Source organism: Rhinopithecus bieti, unplaced genomic scaffold (assembly GCF_001698545.2).
Source record: "Rhinopithecus bieti isolate Rb0 unplaced genomic scaffold, ASM169854v2 scaffold_10264, whole genome shotgun sequence".
NCBI lineage: Eukaryota > Metazoa > Chordata > Mammalia > Primates > Cercopithecidae > Rhinopithecus > Rhinopithecus bieti.
In genome coordinates this window covers 122,179-136,732 of record NW_016806418.1, presented here as the reverse complement: position 1 = coordinate 136,732, position 14,554 = coordinate 122,179, and the positions used below count along the sequence as shown (strand labels likewise).

Genomic DNA, 14,554 nt, shown 5'->3' with positions numbered 1-14,554 from the left:
TAAATAAAATAAAAAAATAAATAAAAAAATAAAAAAAAAATAAAAGAAGTCTAGGTTTTGTCCTCACTTGTGGAGGGTTATTTCCTCTTATGCTTTGTAATTCTGGAAAGTGCAGATTATATGAGAATCACATTCAGTGGAAGTATATGAGAATCCTGTGCAGCAGAGGTTTTGAGTTGAGGATAGAAGCCTCTATATAACAGGTTTGGTGTTTGCTTCTACTAAAGATACATCCTCTCCTTGGGAGGGAGAGGCAGACAAGGCTGGGGAGAGGGAGAGTGCCAGTGCTGGGAAAGAAGAGAATAAAATGTAGAAGAGGAATGGGAGAGAGGATGGGGATCGGGTTGGAGATAGGTCAGAGATGGGTTTGGGGATGGGAACAGAGAGGCTACGCTTCATCGTGTGTCTTGTTTTCTTGGTGATAGGGGCCTCGGGTGCAGGACAGGAAACAAGGAGTACACAGGGTGACTTCTGACCAGCCCCGGGGGTCCAGCACTGGGCATTTTGTTCCTTAGCCAGTGCCTTGACTTCCCGCAAGTACTAGGTTGAGAGAGGAATGTTCCTTAGCAACTGATTGGCCTGGAGTCTAGAGGACTGGTGGGGGTCTGGAACCACCTGCCCAAGGAAACCGATTCTCCCAATGGCTGGGGTACCCAGTAGCGACTGTTGCTTCTGACTAGCTCAGGCTCTGGAGACCCGCGCGCTCTCCTATGCGGCTGCGCGTCCCAGCAGCCCCCGCGAGAAGCGTCATGCCCTGATTGGCTCTGGACAAACTCGCGTGTGCTTGCGGGGCGGGACTTCACGGGGTTGGTATCCCCGTGCAAGGAGGTTGGCGAGGCCTCGGGGGACTCCCAGTTCAGCGAATCGGTTAGCCTTCCTCCACCTTAGTCACTTCCTCGTGAGGCACTCCGTGTTTGTGTACACGGTTATTCCACATATCAGTCAGTTCATCGGGCGCATCTGGAGTCATTGAAAACAGTAATAGGAAGTCAAACAAACCCGCTTGATGCAAAAATTCTGGAGGACATTCGGTTTTTAAGGAAACAGTGCTGAGGTAAGACCAGGCTGGAGCTCTTTGGAACCTGAGACTAGGAGGTAACTATGGAAGAAGAAACAATAATTTAGGGGGAGGGAAAAGAGATTGCCTGTGAAGACAACTCATGCATACCCCAGGCCCTGGAGAAGGAAATGAGACTGGAAAGAGATCAGAATTTTATTTTTATTTCATTATTTTATTCGTCTATTTATTTTGAGACAGTGTATTGCTCTGTCACTCAGGCTGGAGTGCAGTGGCACAATCTCAGCTCACTGCAGCCTCGACCTCCCAGGCTCAAGCAATCCTCCCACCTCAGCCTGTGGAGTAGCTGCACCCACAATGCCGGGCTGATTTTTTAAAATTGTTTTGTAGAGACGGGGTGTCGCTATATTGCCCAGACTGGTCTCAAACTTCTGAGCTCAAGCGATCTTCCCACCTCAGCCTCCCAAAGTGCTGGGATTACAGATGTAAGAGATCAGAGTTTTTGAGTCTGAAGGACCCTTACCCAGTTTGCAGTAACCCTCCCATTTTACCGAGGAGGAAAAAAAGGGGAAGCAGAAAGGGGACAGAACTTGCCCAGAGCTATCCAACGAGTTACTGGCAAAGCCCCAACTGGAACCAGTCCAGAGCTCTTCCCAACCTTTGATTTGAGGTTGAAAATTAAAGCAGGAGGAGGAAGGATTTTGACAGTGAATAAAAAAGGAAAAGTGGGTTATGATGGAGAGATAGGATTTGTTATCTGGAAGCCTGAGTAGCATCTTGATGTAAGGAGGGAGTCGTTTTTTAAGAGAGGCAGAAATCAGAATGGAAAAGCAGAGGGCTGGTTCTTGAATCAAAACATCACTGAGCAGAGAGATGAGTCAAGAGCGGTCACAATTTAAATGCTAAGGGAACCAGGCAGGTGATGTGAATGATAAACACTTGCTTAGCACTTATTTTGTGCTGGGCTGTGTTCTGAGGGTTTTACATACATTAATTCATTTAATCATTTAATCCAACAATTCTGCCAGATGAATCCTGTTAAAATCTACATAAGTGAGGAAACTAGGGAAACCTGGAGAGGGGAAGTAATTTGCCCACAGTCACACAGCTGGCAAGTGGTGGCGCCAGACTTAAACTCAGGAAGGCTGACTCAGCACACGGTCTTAACCACTGTTATATGCACCTGCCAGGTGAGTGCAGCAGGGAGAGCAGGGGCAGGAATGGACTGGAGAACAATTGTCCAGTGTTAAAGGGGAAAGTTAATATCTGCCATGTGTTGTCAGATCTAATTTATTAAAAAGTAGCTGGGAGTTCAGACTTTTATGTGAGGATCCTGATTTTTAAACATTGCAGCTAATTAAAGAAAGTCCGTAGGCAGGTTTCTTAATGCAGGCTAAATAAAACCCCTTGCATTTTAACTGCCTCACAAAGCCACTAATTTGCAAACTCTAGACTATCTTTGAAACGAGGAAGCAATTCCCTAGTGAGGGAAGGGCCTGGCCCAGAAATACCTAGAAAACGGGAGGCAAAGACCAAGCCTTTGGACTGCTGGCCGTCCACTCACTGAAGAATCTAGAACCCTTCCTTTGAACTGGCTTCACATTCAAGTTGTATGGGTTTGCTGTTGCTTTCATAAGAATTACCACAACTTTAGCAGCTTTTTTGTTGTTTGTTTTGAGACCAAGTCTCGCTCTGTCACCCAGACTGGAGTGCAGTGGTGCAATCTCAGCTCACTGCAACCTCTGTCTCCTGGGTTCAAGCTGTTCTCATTCCTCAGCCTCCCGAGTGCCACCACGCCTGGCTAATTTTTAAAAAATATTTTTAGTAGAGACAGGGTTTTGTCATGTTGCCCAGACTAGCCTGGAACTCCTGCCTCATGTGATCCACCTGCCTTGGCCTCCCAAAGTGCTGGGATTACAGGCATGAGCCACCGGGCCCAGCCCAACTTTAGCAGCTTTTGAAGTAACACTCACGTGTGATCTCACAGAAGGTCAAAAGTTCTGGCATAGTGTGGTTCCCCTGGTTTTCTCCTCCAGCTTTTACAAGGCCTGAATCACAGTGTCAGCAGGGGTATGTTGCTTTCTCGAGTCCCTTTGGATGAACCCATTTCCAATCACATTCAGAATCAGTTCCACGCTTTGTAGTAGTGAGGTCTGCATTCCCTTGCTAGCTGTCTGCTGGGGTCATTGTCAGCTTCTAGGAGCTGCCCTCATGGGCTCGTGGGTTCGTTCCTTCATCTTCAAAGCAAACAATGGTGAGTCAAATCCTTCTTATGCTTCACATCTCTCTGACCTCTGCTTCTGGCTCATCTGTTCCCTTTCTTCCTCCTGAATCTCTCTGACTTTTCTGCTTTGAAAGTTTCATGTGATTACATTACATTCACTCAGATAGTCCAGGATGATCTCCTCAATTTAAGATCAGCAGATTAGTCACCTTCACTCCATCAGCAAAGTCCCTTCACTGAAGCACGTAGATTAATGTTTAATTGAATAACCAGGGCACAGGAATCTTGGAATGGGAGGCATCTTTAGAATTTTGCCTACCACACAAGTCCAGGGGGAAGACATTTGCAACTCACATTGTGCATAACTACATGCTTTTCCTACTGTCTCTCTCGAACCTTGTGAGGTGGACAGGACAGGTTGATTTATCATATTTTATACATGAAGCATGGGACTCAGGAGAAGAGGCTTGAACCATGATGACACAGCAGTTCTGAAGGCAGCCTGGCATACTGGAAAGGACACTGGGTTTGGCGTCCAGGGACCTACGTGATGACTTCAGGATGTCAATTTCTTGGCCCTGTGAACCTGACCAGTTCCTATCCTGTCCTGGGCCTCAGTTTCTTTATCTGTGAAGTGATGCATTGAGAACTACATCACAGTGCTGTTGTGAGATTAAGAATAATAAAGTATGTGAAGTTTGTGAATCTCCAGTGCACAGTACATAGGCCATCATGACTGTTCAGTATGTATGTATGTATGTATTTATTTATATTAAGGTATCTGCAGAGCCACAGTTAGAACTCAGATTTATTTATTTATATCTCTCTCTCTTTCTCTTTCTGTCTCTGTCTCTCTCCCTCCCCTTCCCCCTCCCCCCAGGCTGGAGTGCGGTGGCACGATCTCTGCTCACTGCAGCCTCTGCCTCCTGGGTTCAAGTGATTCTCATACCTCAGCCTCCCGAGTAGTTGGGACTACAGGCACATGCCACCACACCTGGCTATTTTTTGCATTTTAAGTAGAGAAGGGGTTTTGCCATGTTGGCTAGGCTGGTCTTGAACTCCTGGCCTCAAGTGATCTGCCTGCCTTGGCCTCCCAGAGTGCTGGGATTACAGGTGTGAGCCTCCACGCCTGGCCAAAACCCCAAATTTCTTGGTTCCAAATCTTTCATTTGATAAAGATTTATTTATTTATTTATTTATTTTTGAGATGGAGTCTTGCTCTGTCGCCCAGGCTGGAGTGCAATGGCTGGATCTCAGCTCACTGCAAGCTCCGCCTCCTGGGTTCAGGCCATTCTCCTGCCTCAGCCTCCCGACCTCGCCCGGCTAGTTTTTTTGTATTTTTTAGTAGAGACGGGGTTTCACTGTGTTAGCCAGGATGGTCTTGATCTCCTGACCTCGTGATCCGCCGGTCTTGGCCTCCCAAAGTGTTGGGATTACAGGCTTGAGCCACCGTGCCCGGACCTGATAAAGATTTATTATGCACCAGCTGTGTTCCAGATTGTGTGTTGGGTACTAGAGACACAAAAGTGACTCAGACTTGACTTTGAAAGGTAGACTCCATTATGTCACACAAAGGTACCGTGGGCATGACACACAAAGGCCACCCAGGAGTGGTACACAAAGGTGATTCCAACATGACACGCAAAAGATATTTGGATATGGCTAATTTTCTCAAGGAACTCACATTCTGGTCAGAATAGATACAGAGTTACTTCTCTGCGTACTGTGAAGTGGCAGAAGCTGACCAAGGAGAGAAAGAGGAACAGAGGGGAGATAGGGTTAGGTAGTATTTCTGGCAGTCTGCTAATAATCTGTCAAATTTTAGAGTTTATGTTGACAGTAAAGTGAAGCCAACAGATTGTAACGAACAGGGAACTGACGTGATTGATTTATAATTTAAAAGGATGTCATGTGGATATGGAAATGTGAAGGGCAATGGTGGAAATGTCACTGGAACAATGGAGTAATGGAAATTCTACTGTCCTTCCTCAGCTGCGGAGTCCCCTGCATAGTCTCCTTGTCATCTTCCTCTAAACGTTTTCTAAGAGTCCCCAAGGAGTCTTCTATGTCTTCACAAACAGGCCCCCTTCATCTGGTTCCTGCAAGCATGGGAGCTTTACTTTTTTTGTGGCGGGGATGGAGTCTCGCTCTGTCACCCAGGCTGGAGTGCAGTGGCATGATCTCAGCTCACTGCAACCTCTGCCTCCCTGGTTCAAGCAGTTCTTCCACCTTAGCCTCCCCAGTAGCTGGGACTACAGGCACGTGCCATCACACCTGGCTAAGTTTTGTATTTTTAGTAGAGATGGGGTTTCTCCATGCTGCCCAGGCTGGCCTTAAACTCCCAGGCTCCAGCAATCTGCCCTCCTTGGCCTCCCAAAATGCTTGGATTCTAGGCATAGGCCACCGCGCCTGGCCTAGAAGTTCACTTTGGCTAGATTCCCTGGTAAGGCATTTTGTCAGTTTTCCGACTAGCACGACAATCAAATGGAGAAGAGATACGGCGGCGGGCTGTGTGGGGTTGTTGCAACAGCTCCACAGGGTCATCCGAAAACCAGGCTCCCCATGTTGTTGTCAGCGACATCCCCAGATCTCTGGCTTCCATCCTCACAGTTGTCTCATAGTTGCCAGGTGGCTGCACCATCTCCAGCATCACATTCATCTTCCTGGAAGGAAGAAGGGGAAGGTGAGGAGGAGGAAATGGTGGTGCCGGTGTCAGAAAAGAAGAACTCCCAAAACTCCCCAGCAGATAGCCTCTTAAGTTTGGTATTTTAAGAAGACAAGTCTCTCAAAATGCGTGCTCAGTAATAAATCTAGCAGAGTTAAAGGTTTTTATTATTTATTTATTTATTCATTCATTCATTTTTGAGACGGAGTTTCACTTTTGTTGCCCAGGCTGGAGTGCAATGGTGCAATCTCGGCTCACTGCAACCTCCGCCTCCCGGGTTCAAGCGATTCTTCTGCCTCAGCCTCCCCAGTAGCTGGGATTACAGGCGCCTGCCACCATGCCCAGCTGTATATATATATGTGTGTGTGTATATATATATTTGTGTGTGTGTGTGTGTTTAGTAGAGACAGGGTTTTACCGTGTTGGCCAGGCTGATCTCAAACTCCTGACCTCACGTGATCCTTCTGCCTTGGCCTCCCAAAGTGCTGGGATTACAGGCATGAGCCACCATGCCTGGCCAGGTTTGTTTTTTTTTTTTTCCTGCATTGTTCATGAGAGAGAAGAGTACAGTCCTAGAGATTGGTATACAGTTTAGGAAAACAGAGATGTCAATTACAATGTTATTATTACCAGAGCAAGAAATCATCAGGTAAGACAACCCGTCAGAATTCCATTTTATTTGGGGATCATTTTCTTTTTTCTTTTTTTTTTTTTTTTTTGAGACGGAGTCTTGCTCTGCCACCCAGGCTGGAGTGCAGTGGCCGGATCTCAGCTCACTGCAAGCTCCGCCTCCGGGTTTACGCCATTCTCCTGCCTCAGCCTCCCGAGTAGCTGGGACTACAGGCGCCCGCCTCGTCGCCCGGCTAGTTTTTTGTATTTTAAGTAGAGACAGGGTTTCACCGTATTAGCCAGGATGGTCTCGATCTCCTGACCTCGTGATCCGCCCGTCTCGGCCTCCCAAAGTGCTGGGATTATAGGCTTGAGCCACCGCGCCCGGCCCTGGGGATCATTTTCATGAGACATGGAATGATTTCTAACATCTTTGGAGTCTCATAAGACCATTTTGTTTAAATTGTTCTTCCAAGGGCAGATTCATATTAGCAAAGACTAGAACAAGTCAGCGACCGTCATGAATATTCATACAAAACTGTATATTGCAGAGGAGAACATAAATGACATTCTTATAAACAGTCTCAGTTTTGCACAACATCAAATCAAATTCCTTGAACCATTTTATAACGCAGAACAGTATCTTTTGATTTAGTGCTGCAGGGGCAGGAAACATGTCCTTCAACTCTTTCTGAGAGTCATGTACTTTATTATGAAAACTTATGTTTTAAAACCAAGCCCTGGAATTTTATTTGCTAGTATTACATGAAAAAAAAAAGGGGCGGGGGGGGGGAAGCTGAGTAGGCTTTTATTCACTGATAATAATTTGATAATATTTTTCTTCTCCTTGGCTCACTGGCCAGAGCTCTGCCATATGGCCACCCGAGATGAGGCAAGAAAACAGAGATATTATTTTTCAAATTGGTGGCTTGGTCAGCTGAACAAATTGGAAATAATAAGGAGGAAACAGAGGTTGGATATCCGGTAGGCAACTCTCAGGGTTTACCTGAGACATTGCCCTAGAGGAGATGGATAGCTAGGGCTGCTGAAGAGAGTCTGAGAGAGGAGGCTTCTTTCTGGTTGTGAGATCCAGGAGGAAACTTCCAGGAGGAGGTTACATTTGACCTGGACTTGGAGAGAGAGAGAGGGTTTGAATGTGGGCAGAGGACAGAGTTGCAGAAGGATGCCATGACACAGGGAGTGGCCTGAGGAAACAGGCAGAGGAAGGATGTGTGGAGCATCCGTGGAAAGGATCCCTATTTCGGCCAGTGCAGTGGCTCCTGCCTGTAATCCTGGCACTTTGGGAGGCCAAGACGGGCAGATCACCCGAGGTCAGGAGTTCGAGACCAGCCTGGCCACCATGGCGAAACCCCGTCTCTACCAAAAATACAAAAATTAGCTGTGCGTGCTGGCAGGCACCTTTAGTCCCAGCTACTTGGGAGGCTGAGGCGGGAGAATCGCTTGAACCCGGGAGGCAGAGATTGCAGTGAGCTGAGATCGCGCCATTGCACTCCAGCCTGGGTGACAGAGCAAGACTGTCTCAAAAAAGGAAAAAAAAAAATCTTTTTTTTTTTTTTTTTTTGGTATGGAAAGAATGACAGGGTGCAGGCATGAGGAATATCGAGGTAAGGGAAAAGCAGGGCAAAATCAGAGAGGGCTTGAATGAAAGGCAAGGGAGTTTGGAATGTACTCTGTCCGCCACTGAAATGTTGTTTATTTCTCGAATATCTCTCTTAAATATATCACCTTCTCTTTGTCCCCCATAGCTACTGTTCCAGCTCAGATTTCATCCTCTTTCTCCTGGACTGTTGTTTCCTCCTCAGTGCAGACCCAGAGGGATCTTTAGAACACCCAAACCCGTTCTCCCATAGTTCAAAACCGTTCCATAATTTCCCTGAGCTCCCCCATTGACGCGGGAGGGAGTCCGAGCTCCTTAGCCTGGCAGTTGAGACTCTTTGAAGAGGAAGTGGAGTGGGAATGCAGACTGGAGAGAGGAATGCAGACGTGTTGAGGCTTCACAAAGAGTTTGGGGACAGCCCCTGTTCTTTTGTTTTTGAGGCAGGGTCGCACTGTGTTGCCCAGGCTGGAGTACAGTGTTGTGACCACAGCTCACTACAGCGTCAACCTCCCAGGCACAAGAGATCCTCCCACCTCAGCTTCCTGAGTAGCTGGAACTACAGGCATGTGCCATTACACCCGACTAATTTTTATTTTATTTTATTTTTTATAGGGAGAGGGTCTCCCTACATTGCCCAGGCTGGTCTCAAACTCCTGGGCTCAAGTAGTCCTCCCACCTCAGCCTCTCAAAATGCTGGGATTACAGGCGTGAGCCACTGTGCCCAGCCCAACCTCTGTTCTTGAAGCTCCCCAGCATCGGGTCCCATCAGGCCCCTAATTCACAAGATTAACAGACCTTAGGGGTGGATTGAAAAGACTAGAGCCCCTACCAAGCAGTGGACTTCTTTCTAGCCGCACCCCATGCCTCTTGCTGCTGCCCCTCTCCTCATCCATTCCAAATCCTGCCCTCCAGGACAGACCAATCTGAGGTCAGAGTTAGCAGCAGGATACATCCTGGTCCTCTCTTGCCCATGAGGTCTCGCTGGGGCTGATGACACTGCCGCTGCTATGGTTGGGTAAGTAGAAGGAGAGGCAGTGTGGAGGTATCTTGGGGAGGTGAGGGTGGGTAGGGGTGGAAGGCAGACAGGGCTGAAGTCAGATGAAGAGGTGAGAACATAAAAAATTAGGTACTTGGCCAAGCACAGTGGCTCATGCCTCTAATCCCAGCAATTCGGGAGGCCAAGTTGGGCAGATCACCTGAGGTCAGGAGTCAGAGACCAGCCTGGCCAACATGGTGAAACCCTGTCTCTACTAAAAGTAGAACAATTAGCCAGGTGTGGTAGTGGGCACCTGTAATCACAGCTACTGGGGAGGCTGAATTGGGAGAATCACTTGAACCCAGGAGTGGGTGTTGCAGTGAGCGAAGATTGTGCCACTGCACTTTACCCTGGGTGACAGCAAGACTCTGTCTAAAAAAAAAAAAAAAAAAAGTAGAATCTTTATCCTACAATATAGATCCTCAAGAAACCCTGAGTCTTTGAAGACCAGAGTTCAGGTTCAAGCTCTACCACCTTCAGTAATTCTCTTCAGTTTGCTCACTTGGACAATGGGGTGTTCCCCGTCTATACAGTGAAATGAAATTTATTTGTGGAAACCATTCAACCACAACAGTCCTAGGTTTCACAGGGCTGTTGGGGAGGGGAGGGGGTTCCAAATGAGCTAATGGGTGGCGAGCACAATTATTCAATAACTGTTCATGGTCCCCTGTAATGGAATGTGACTGAAGTCACAATCTGCAGTTATCATTGCAGGGAGCCACGTGCCTCTGTAGGTATTGTCCTTAATTATCACAATATTGTAGTGTTGATATTATTGTACCCATTTCCCTGACTGAGAAACTGAGATTCAGAAATGATGCAACATGGCCAAGATCACAAGATACAATTAATACCAACAAGAAGAGCAATAAAAAAAAATCCAGCAGACTAGATTGGGGTGATGCAGTTTAGGAGTCCCCAAGACGCCTCTGATTCAGTGATCCACAAGAAGGACTCAAAACTCAGCAGAACTGTTTTACTCATGATTGCAGTTGATTATAGCAAAAAAATACGGATGAAAATCAGTACAGGGAAGAGGTGCATAGGGCAGGGTTCAGGAGAGAGCAGGCATGAGCTTTCAGCTGGCCTCTCCCAGTAGTGTTGCACCAACAGAGCTTACTTCTTTCAGCAACAATGTGTGGTGACATGCACAGACATGCCAAGAAGAGAAGTGCACCCAAGCCTTGGTGTCCAGGGTTTTTATTGTGGGTCTGGTCACTGACTTAGCTTAGTCTTCAGCCCCTTCAGAGGTCAAGCTGATGCCCCAGGATCCAGGGGTCCCACCATAAATCAGAGTGTTAGCATCAACTGATGAAGTCCAAGGTCTCAGGTAAACAAAGACACTCCTATCAGGCAGGATATCCCAAGGGTTTAGAGATCACCTCATAGGACCTGGACAAGTGTCAAGCCTTTCTTAGGTAAGGTGACTCTTTTAATGCACAGATATAATACAGGAGTATGGTAGGTGGATCAACTTGGATCTCTCCTTACAGGGTTACTTTCTCAGGTTTTGATGGAAATCAAGAAGATACCAGTGGAAGAGGGGCTGTGCACAACAATCCCTTGTGCATTTGAATTTCCCGAAGAACTCCCAAGCAATTCCATGATCATGGGCTACTGGCTCAACAAAAACATCGGCTCCCTTGCAGCTACAAATAAACCCAATGCTACCGTTGGTGATAACACCAAGGACAGATTTTACATGACTGGGAATCTTAATGAAGAAGATTGTACCCTACTCATCCACGATATTCTCAAAGGGAACAACATGACGTATTTATTCTATGCAGATCTAGGAGAACAAAAAAGTGCTTTCCTGGGGGAGAATATCAAACTCTTTGTGTCAGGTGATGTTCAATATCATCCAGTAAGTGGTTGGGAAAGAAGGAAATCCATCAGTGGTTCTGGTGATTATGTGGTTTTTACTTGATGGACACTGGGCTTTACAAAACCTCAGGTATTTGAGTTTTCCAATGATGCAACGAGATCAGTATAATAGGTAACTTTACTTTTCCAAATAGAAATGGCAAAAAGAGAAGCAACTCGCCCTGTGTCATCCAACCAATACAAAATAGAGAGGAAATGATCACAGACTGGGCTGGGAAGGGGCAGAGTCTAGGGGGAGAATTGGGCTGGAAAAGGGAGGCAGAGGAGGAGTTACCACTAGCACATCTAGTCTGGGCTCAAATAAGGGGCCAGAATGTAGAATCCCCATTCTACAATGTAGATAGTCAGAAAACTACTCACCCTCAGTCTTTGAAGACCAGAGTTCAGGTTCAAGCTGTACCACCTTGAGTAGTTCTCTTCAGTTTGATCACCTGGATGCTGGGCTGTTCCCCTTCCACACAGAGAAAGGAAATCTATTTGTGAAAAACCATTCAACCACAACAATCCCAGGTTTAACAAGGCTATTGGGGAGGTGAGAGGGTTGCAAATGAGCTAATAGGCGGGGAGCACTTTGTAACCTGGAAACGCTATCCATCAGTGAAGTGTCCACGAGGGTCCCTTTTCCCCCAAGGTTTGGGTCTACTTCTCTCTTCTCCAGACCTAGCCCAAAAGCCAGAGCTCCACATCCCAGAGATTCTTTTGGCTGAGAAACCTGTGACCTTGAACTGTACCCTCAAAAGCACCTGCAAAGAAACCAAAGCCCTCTTTCACTCCCGGAAGAACCCAGCCATCTCCAGCAGCTCCTCCTCGGTGCTGCACTTCATCCTGAGGCCTGAGGACCACGGCAACACCCTTGGATGTCACTTGAACTTCTCCCTAGCCAACGTGACCAGAAGTAGCTTGGTCAAGCTCCAAGTGGTCTGTAAGTGCTGGTGGGCACAGGCAGGATCCTGAGAAATAGTGGGCTCAAGAAAAGACCTGAGCCCCAGAGGGAAAGAAATCTTAGGAGCTGTCACATGTTCCCCCTGGCCTTTGGGGCCGAAAGGTCAGAGGTAGGAGCTGAACCCAAGTCGGAGGCAGATGTGGAGAGAGGATGAAAGGGGACTGTTTTGAGTCCCAGCCCCACTCTGGGTTGCCAGAAAGTCTTTCTGAAGCTCCCTGTGAATAGCGAGTAAAGAGAAGGCTGGGTCTTAGGGGAAGCAGAGAAGCAAAATCAGGACATCTTGATGATCCCCGATTCTTCCTCCGCACAGCACCTGCCAGGTTGTTCAATTCCTCTTGTTCTTTGGAGAAGACAGTTCTGTGCAGCTGTTCCTTCCACGGGATCCCCATGCCCTCCGTGCAGTGGTGGCTGGGAGGTGTCCCTGTGGATGTGAACAGCATGGATAACATCCTCCGGGTGACTTCTTCCACACGTGTCCCCTGGGCCAACAGCACCATCAACCTCATCGGGGAGCCAGAAATAGTCATGAGACTTCGCTGTGAGGGGAAGAACCAATATGGAATTCACACTTCCAGCATCTTCCTGATACCAAGTGAGTATCCAGGGACCTAGTGACTGAGCTGGAAAGAACACCTAAGGGCCAGATGTGGATGGGCACAGGGCCAGTGGAAAGGGTAGAGAGTTTTAGCTCCGACTTCAAAGCCTTTGGAGAAAAGTCAATCTCACTTCCCTCCAATTCCAGATAAGAAATCAGTTTCCAGTGTGTTCGTGAAAGGATTAATCCAGGGCATCGTGTATGGAGCCATTGCATTCTCATTGCTCTTCTTCTGCCTCGTCCTCTTGTTGTGAGTATCAAAGTTCAAATTCATCAGCAGCCTTTCCTAAAGCCTACTACCTTTATTTATGTTCTCCATTTCCTTCCTCATACTGTCTTCCTGTTTATTTCGCTTTGTCTACTTTGTTTGTTTGTTTGTCTGTTTGTTTTTTGAGACAGGGTCTCCCTCTCTCACCCAGGCTGGAGTGCAGTGGAGCAATCACAGCTCACTGTAGCCTCCACTTCCCTGGGCTCATGATCCTCCCACCTCAGCCTCCTCAGTAGCTGGGACTACAGGTGTGTGCCACCACGCCTGGCTAATTTTTGTATTTTTTGCAGAAACAGGATTTCACTATGTTGCCCAGGCAAGTTTCCAACTCCTGGGCTCAAGTGATCGACCCACCTCAGCCTCCCAAAGTGCTGTTGGGATTACAGGTGTGGCCCACCGCCCCCGGCCTTGTCTACGTTTTAAAAATGGATTCTTACATCATTAACTTTCAGTTATTCTTCTTTTTCAGTATTTGTATTTAGAGCCGTAAGTTTCCCTCTGAGCATGACTTTAGCTGCGTCTCACAAATTTTAATATAAATATTTCATTATCATTTGGTTAAAATATTTCTAATTTCCATTATGATTTTTTGACGCATGAGTATTTTTTGTTGTTGTTTTTTTGTTTGGTTTGCTTTGGTGTTGAGACAAGAGTTTTGCTCTTGTTGCCCAGGCTGTAGTGCAATGGCGCAATCTCGGCTCACCACAACCTCCGCCTCCTGGGTTCAAGCAATTCTCCTGCCTCAGTCAACCTAGTAGCTAGGATGACAGGCATGTGCCAGCACGCCCGGCTAATTTTTTTTGTATTTTTAGTAGAGATGGGGTTTCTCCGTGTTGGTCAGGCTGGTCTCGAACTCCCGACCTCAGGTGATCCACCTGCCTTGGCCTCCCAAAGTGCTGGGATTACAGGCGTGAGCCGCCGCCCCCATCCTGACCCTTGAGTTTCTTAGGCACATTACTGTCTTTTTAAATTTTTAACTTAAACCCAATAAGGTCAGAAAATATACTATGCATGATTTCAATTCTTTTTGTAACACATTTTGTTTAGTTTTTATAAATATTCCATGTGAACTTGAAAAGAATGTATATTCTGTACCTGTTGAATGCAGTATGTATGTCTCTATGTGTGTGTCTGCGTGTGTATGCAAACACATACATATACATATATACCCTTTCAATCAAATTCATTAATCGTGTTGTTTAAATCTTCTCTACTTGTACTGACTTAATTGCCTGCCTGCTCTAATAATAAGAGGTAGGTGTTTTTAAATCTCCCACCATGATTGTGGATTTGTTTGTTTCTTCTTGAAATTCTGTCAGCTTTTGCTTTATAAATCTTGAGGCCATGTCACTAGCTTCAAGTCTATTTTAAAATGTGCATACAAGGCCGAGCGTGGTGGCTCACACCTGTAATCCCAGCCCTTTGGGAGGCCAAGGCAGGTGGATCACTTGAGGTCAGGAGTTTGAGACCAGCCTGGCCAACGTGGTGAAATCCCATCTGTACTAAAAATAAAAAATTAGCCGGGCATGGTGGCGTGTGCCTGTGATCCCAGCTATTTGGGAGACTGAGGCAGGAGAATGGCTTGAACCCAAGAAGCGGAGGCTGCAGTGAGCTGAGATCATGCTCCTGCACTCCAGCCTGGGCAACAGAATGACAGACTCTGTCTTAAAAAAAAAAAAAAAAAAAAAAAA

The 14,554-nt window shown here is 46.8% G+C and overlaps 1 protein-coding gene across 5 annotated transcripts in view; it reads left to right on the top strand.

The window, feature by feature from the left end:
• The first annotated feature begins 820 nt into the window (after positions 1–820).
• The window catches only part of LOC108532429 (sialic acid-binding Ig-like lectin 5), a 25,193-nt gene continuing 11,459 nt past the window's right edge, over positions 821–14,554 (top strand). For 2 of the 5 annotated variants that reach the window (XM_017876494.1, XM_017876496.1), the window contains exons 1-6: positions 821–1,054; positions 9,047–9,149; positions 10,664–11,017; positions 11,716–11,979; positions 12,311–12,592; positions 12,743–12,845. In XM_017876494.1, the coding sequence (XP_017731983.1) occupies positions 9,125–9,149; positions 10,664–11,017; positions 11,716–11,979; positions 12,311–12,592; positions 12,743–12,845 (1,028 nt within the window). In that variant the 5' untranslated portion in view covers positions 821–1,054; positions 9,047–9,124. Of the gene's footprint in view, positions 1,055–3,232; positions 3,273–9,046; positions 9,150–10,663; positions 11,018–11,715; positions 11,980–12,310; positions 12,593–12,742; positions 12,846–14,554 lie in introns of those variants that run through there. The other 3 variants (XM_017876495.1, XM_017876498.1, XM_017876497.1) reach the window with 3 other exon arrangements.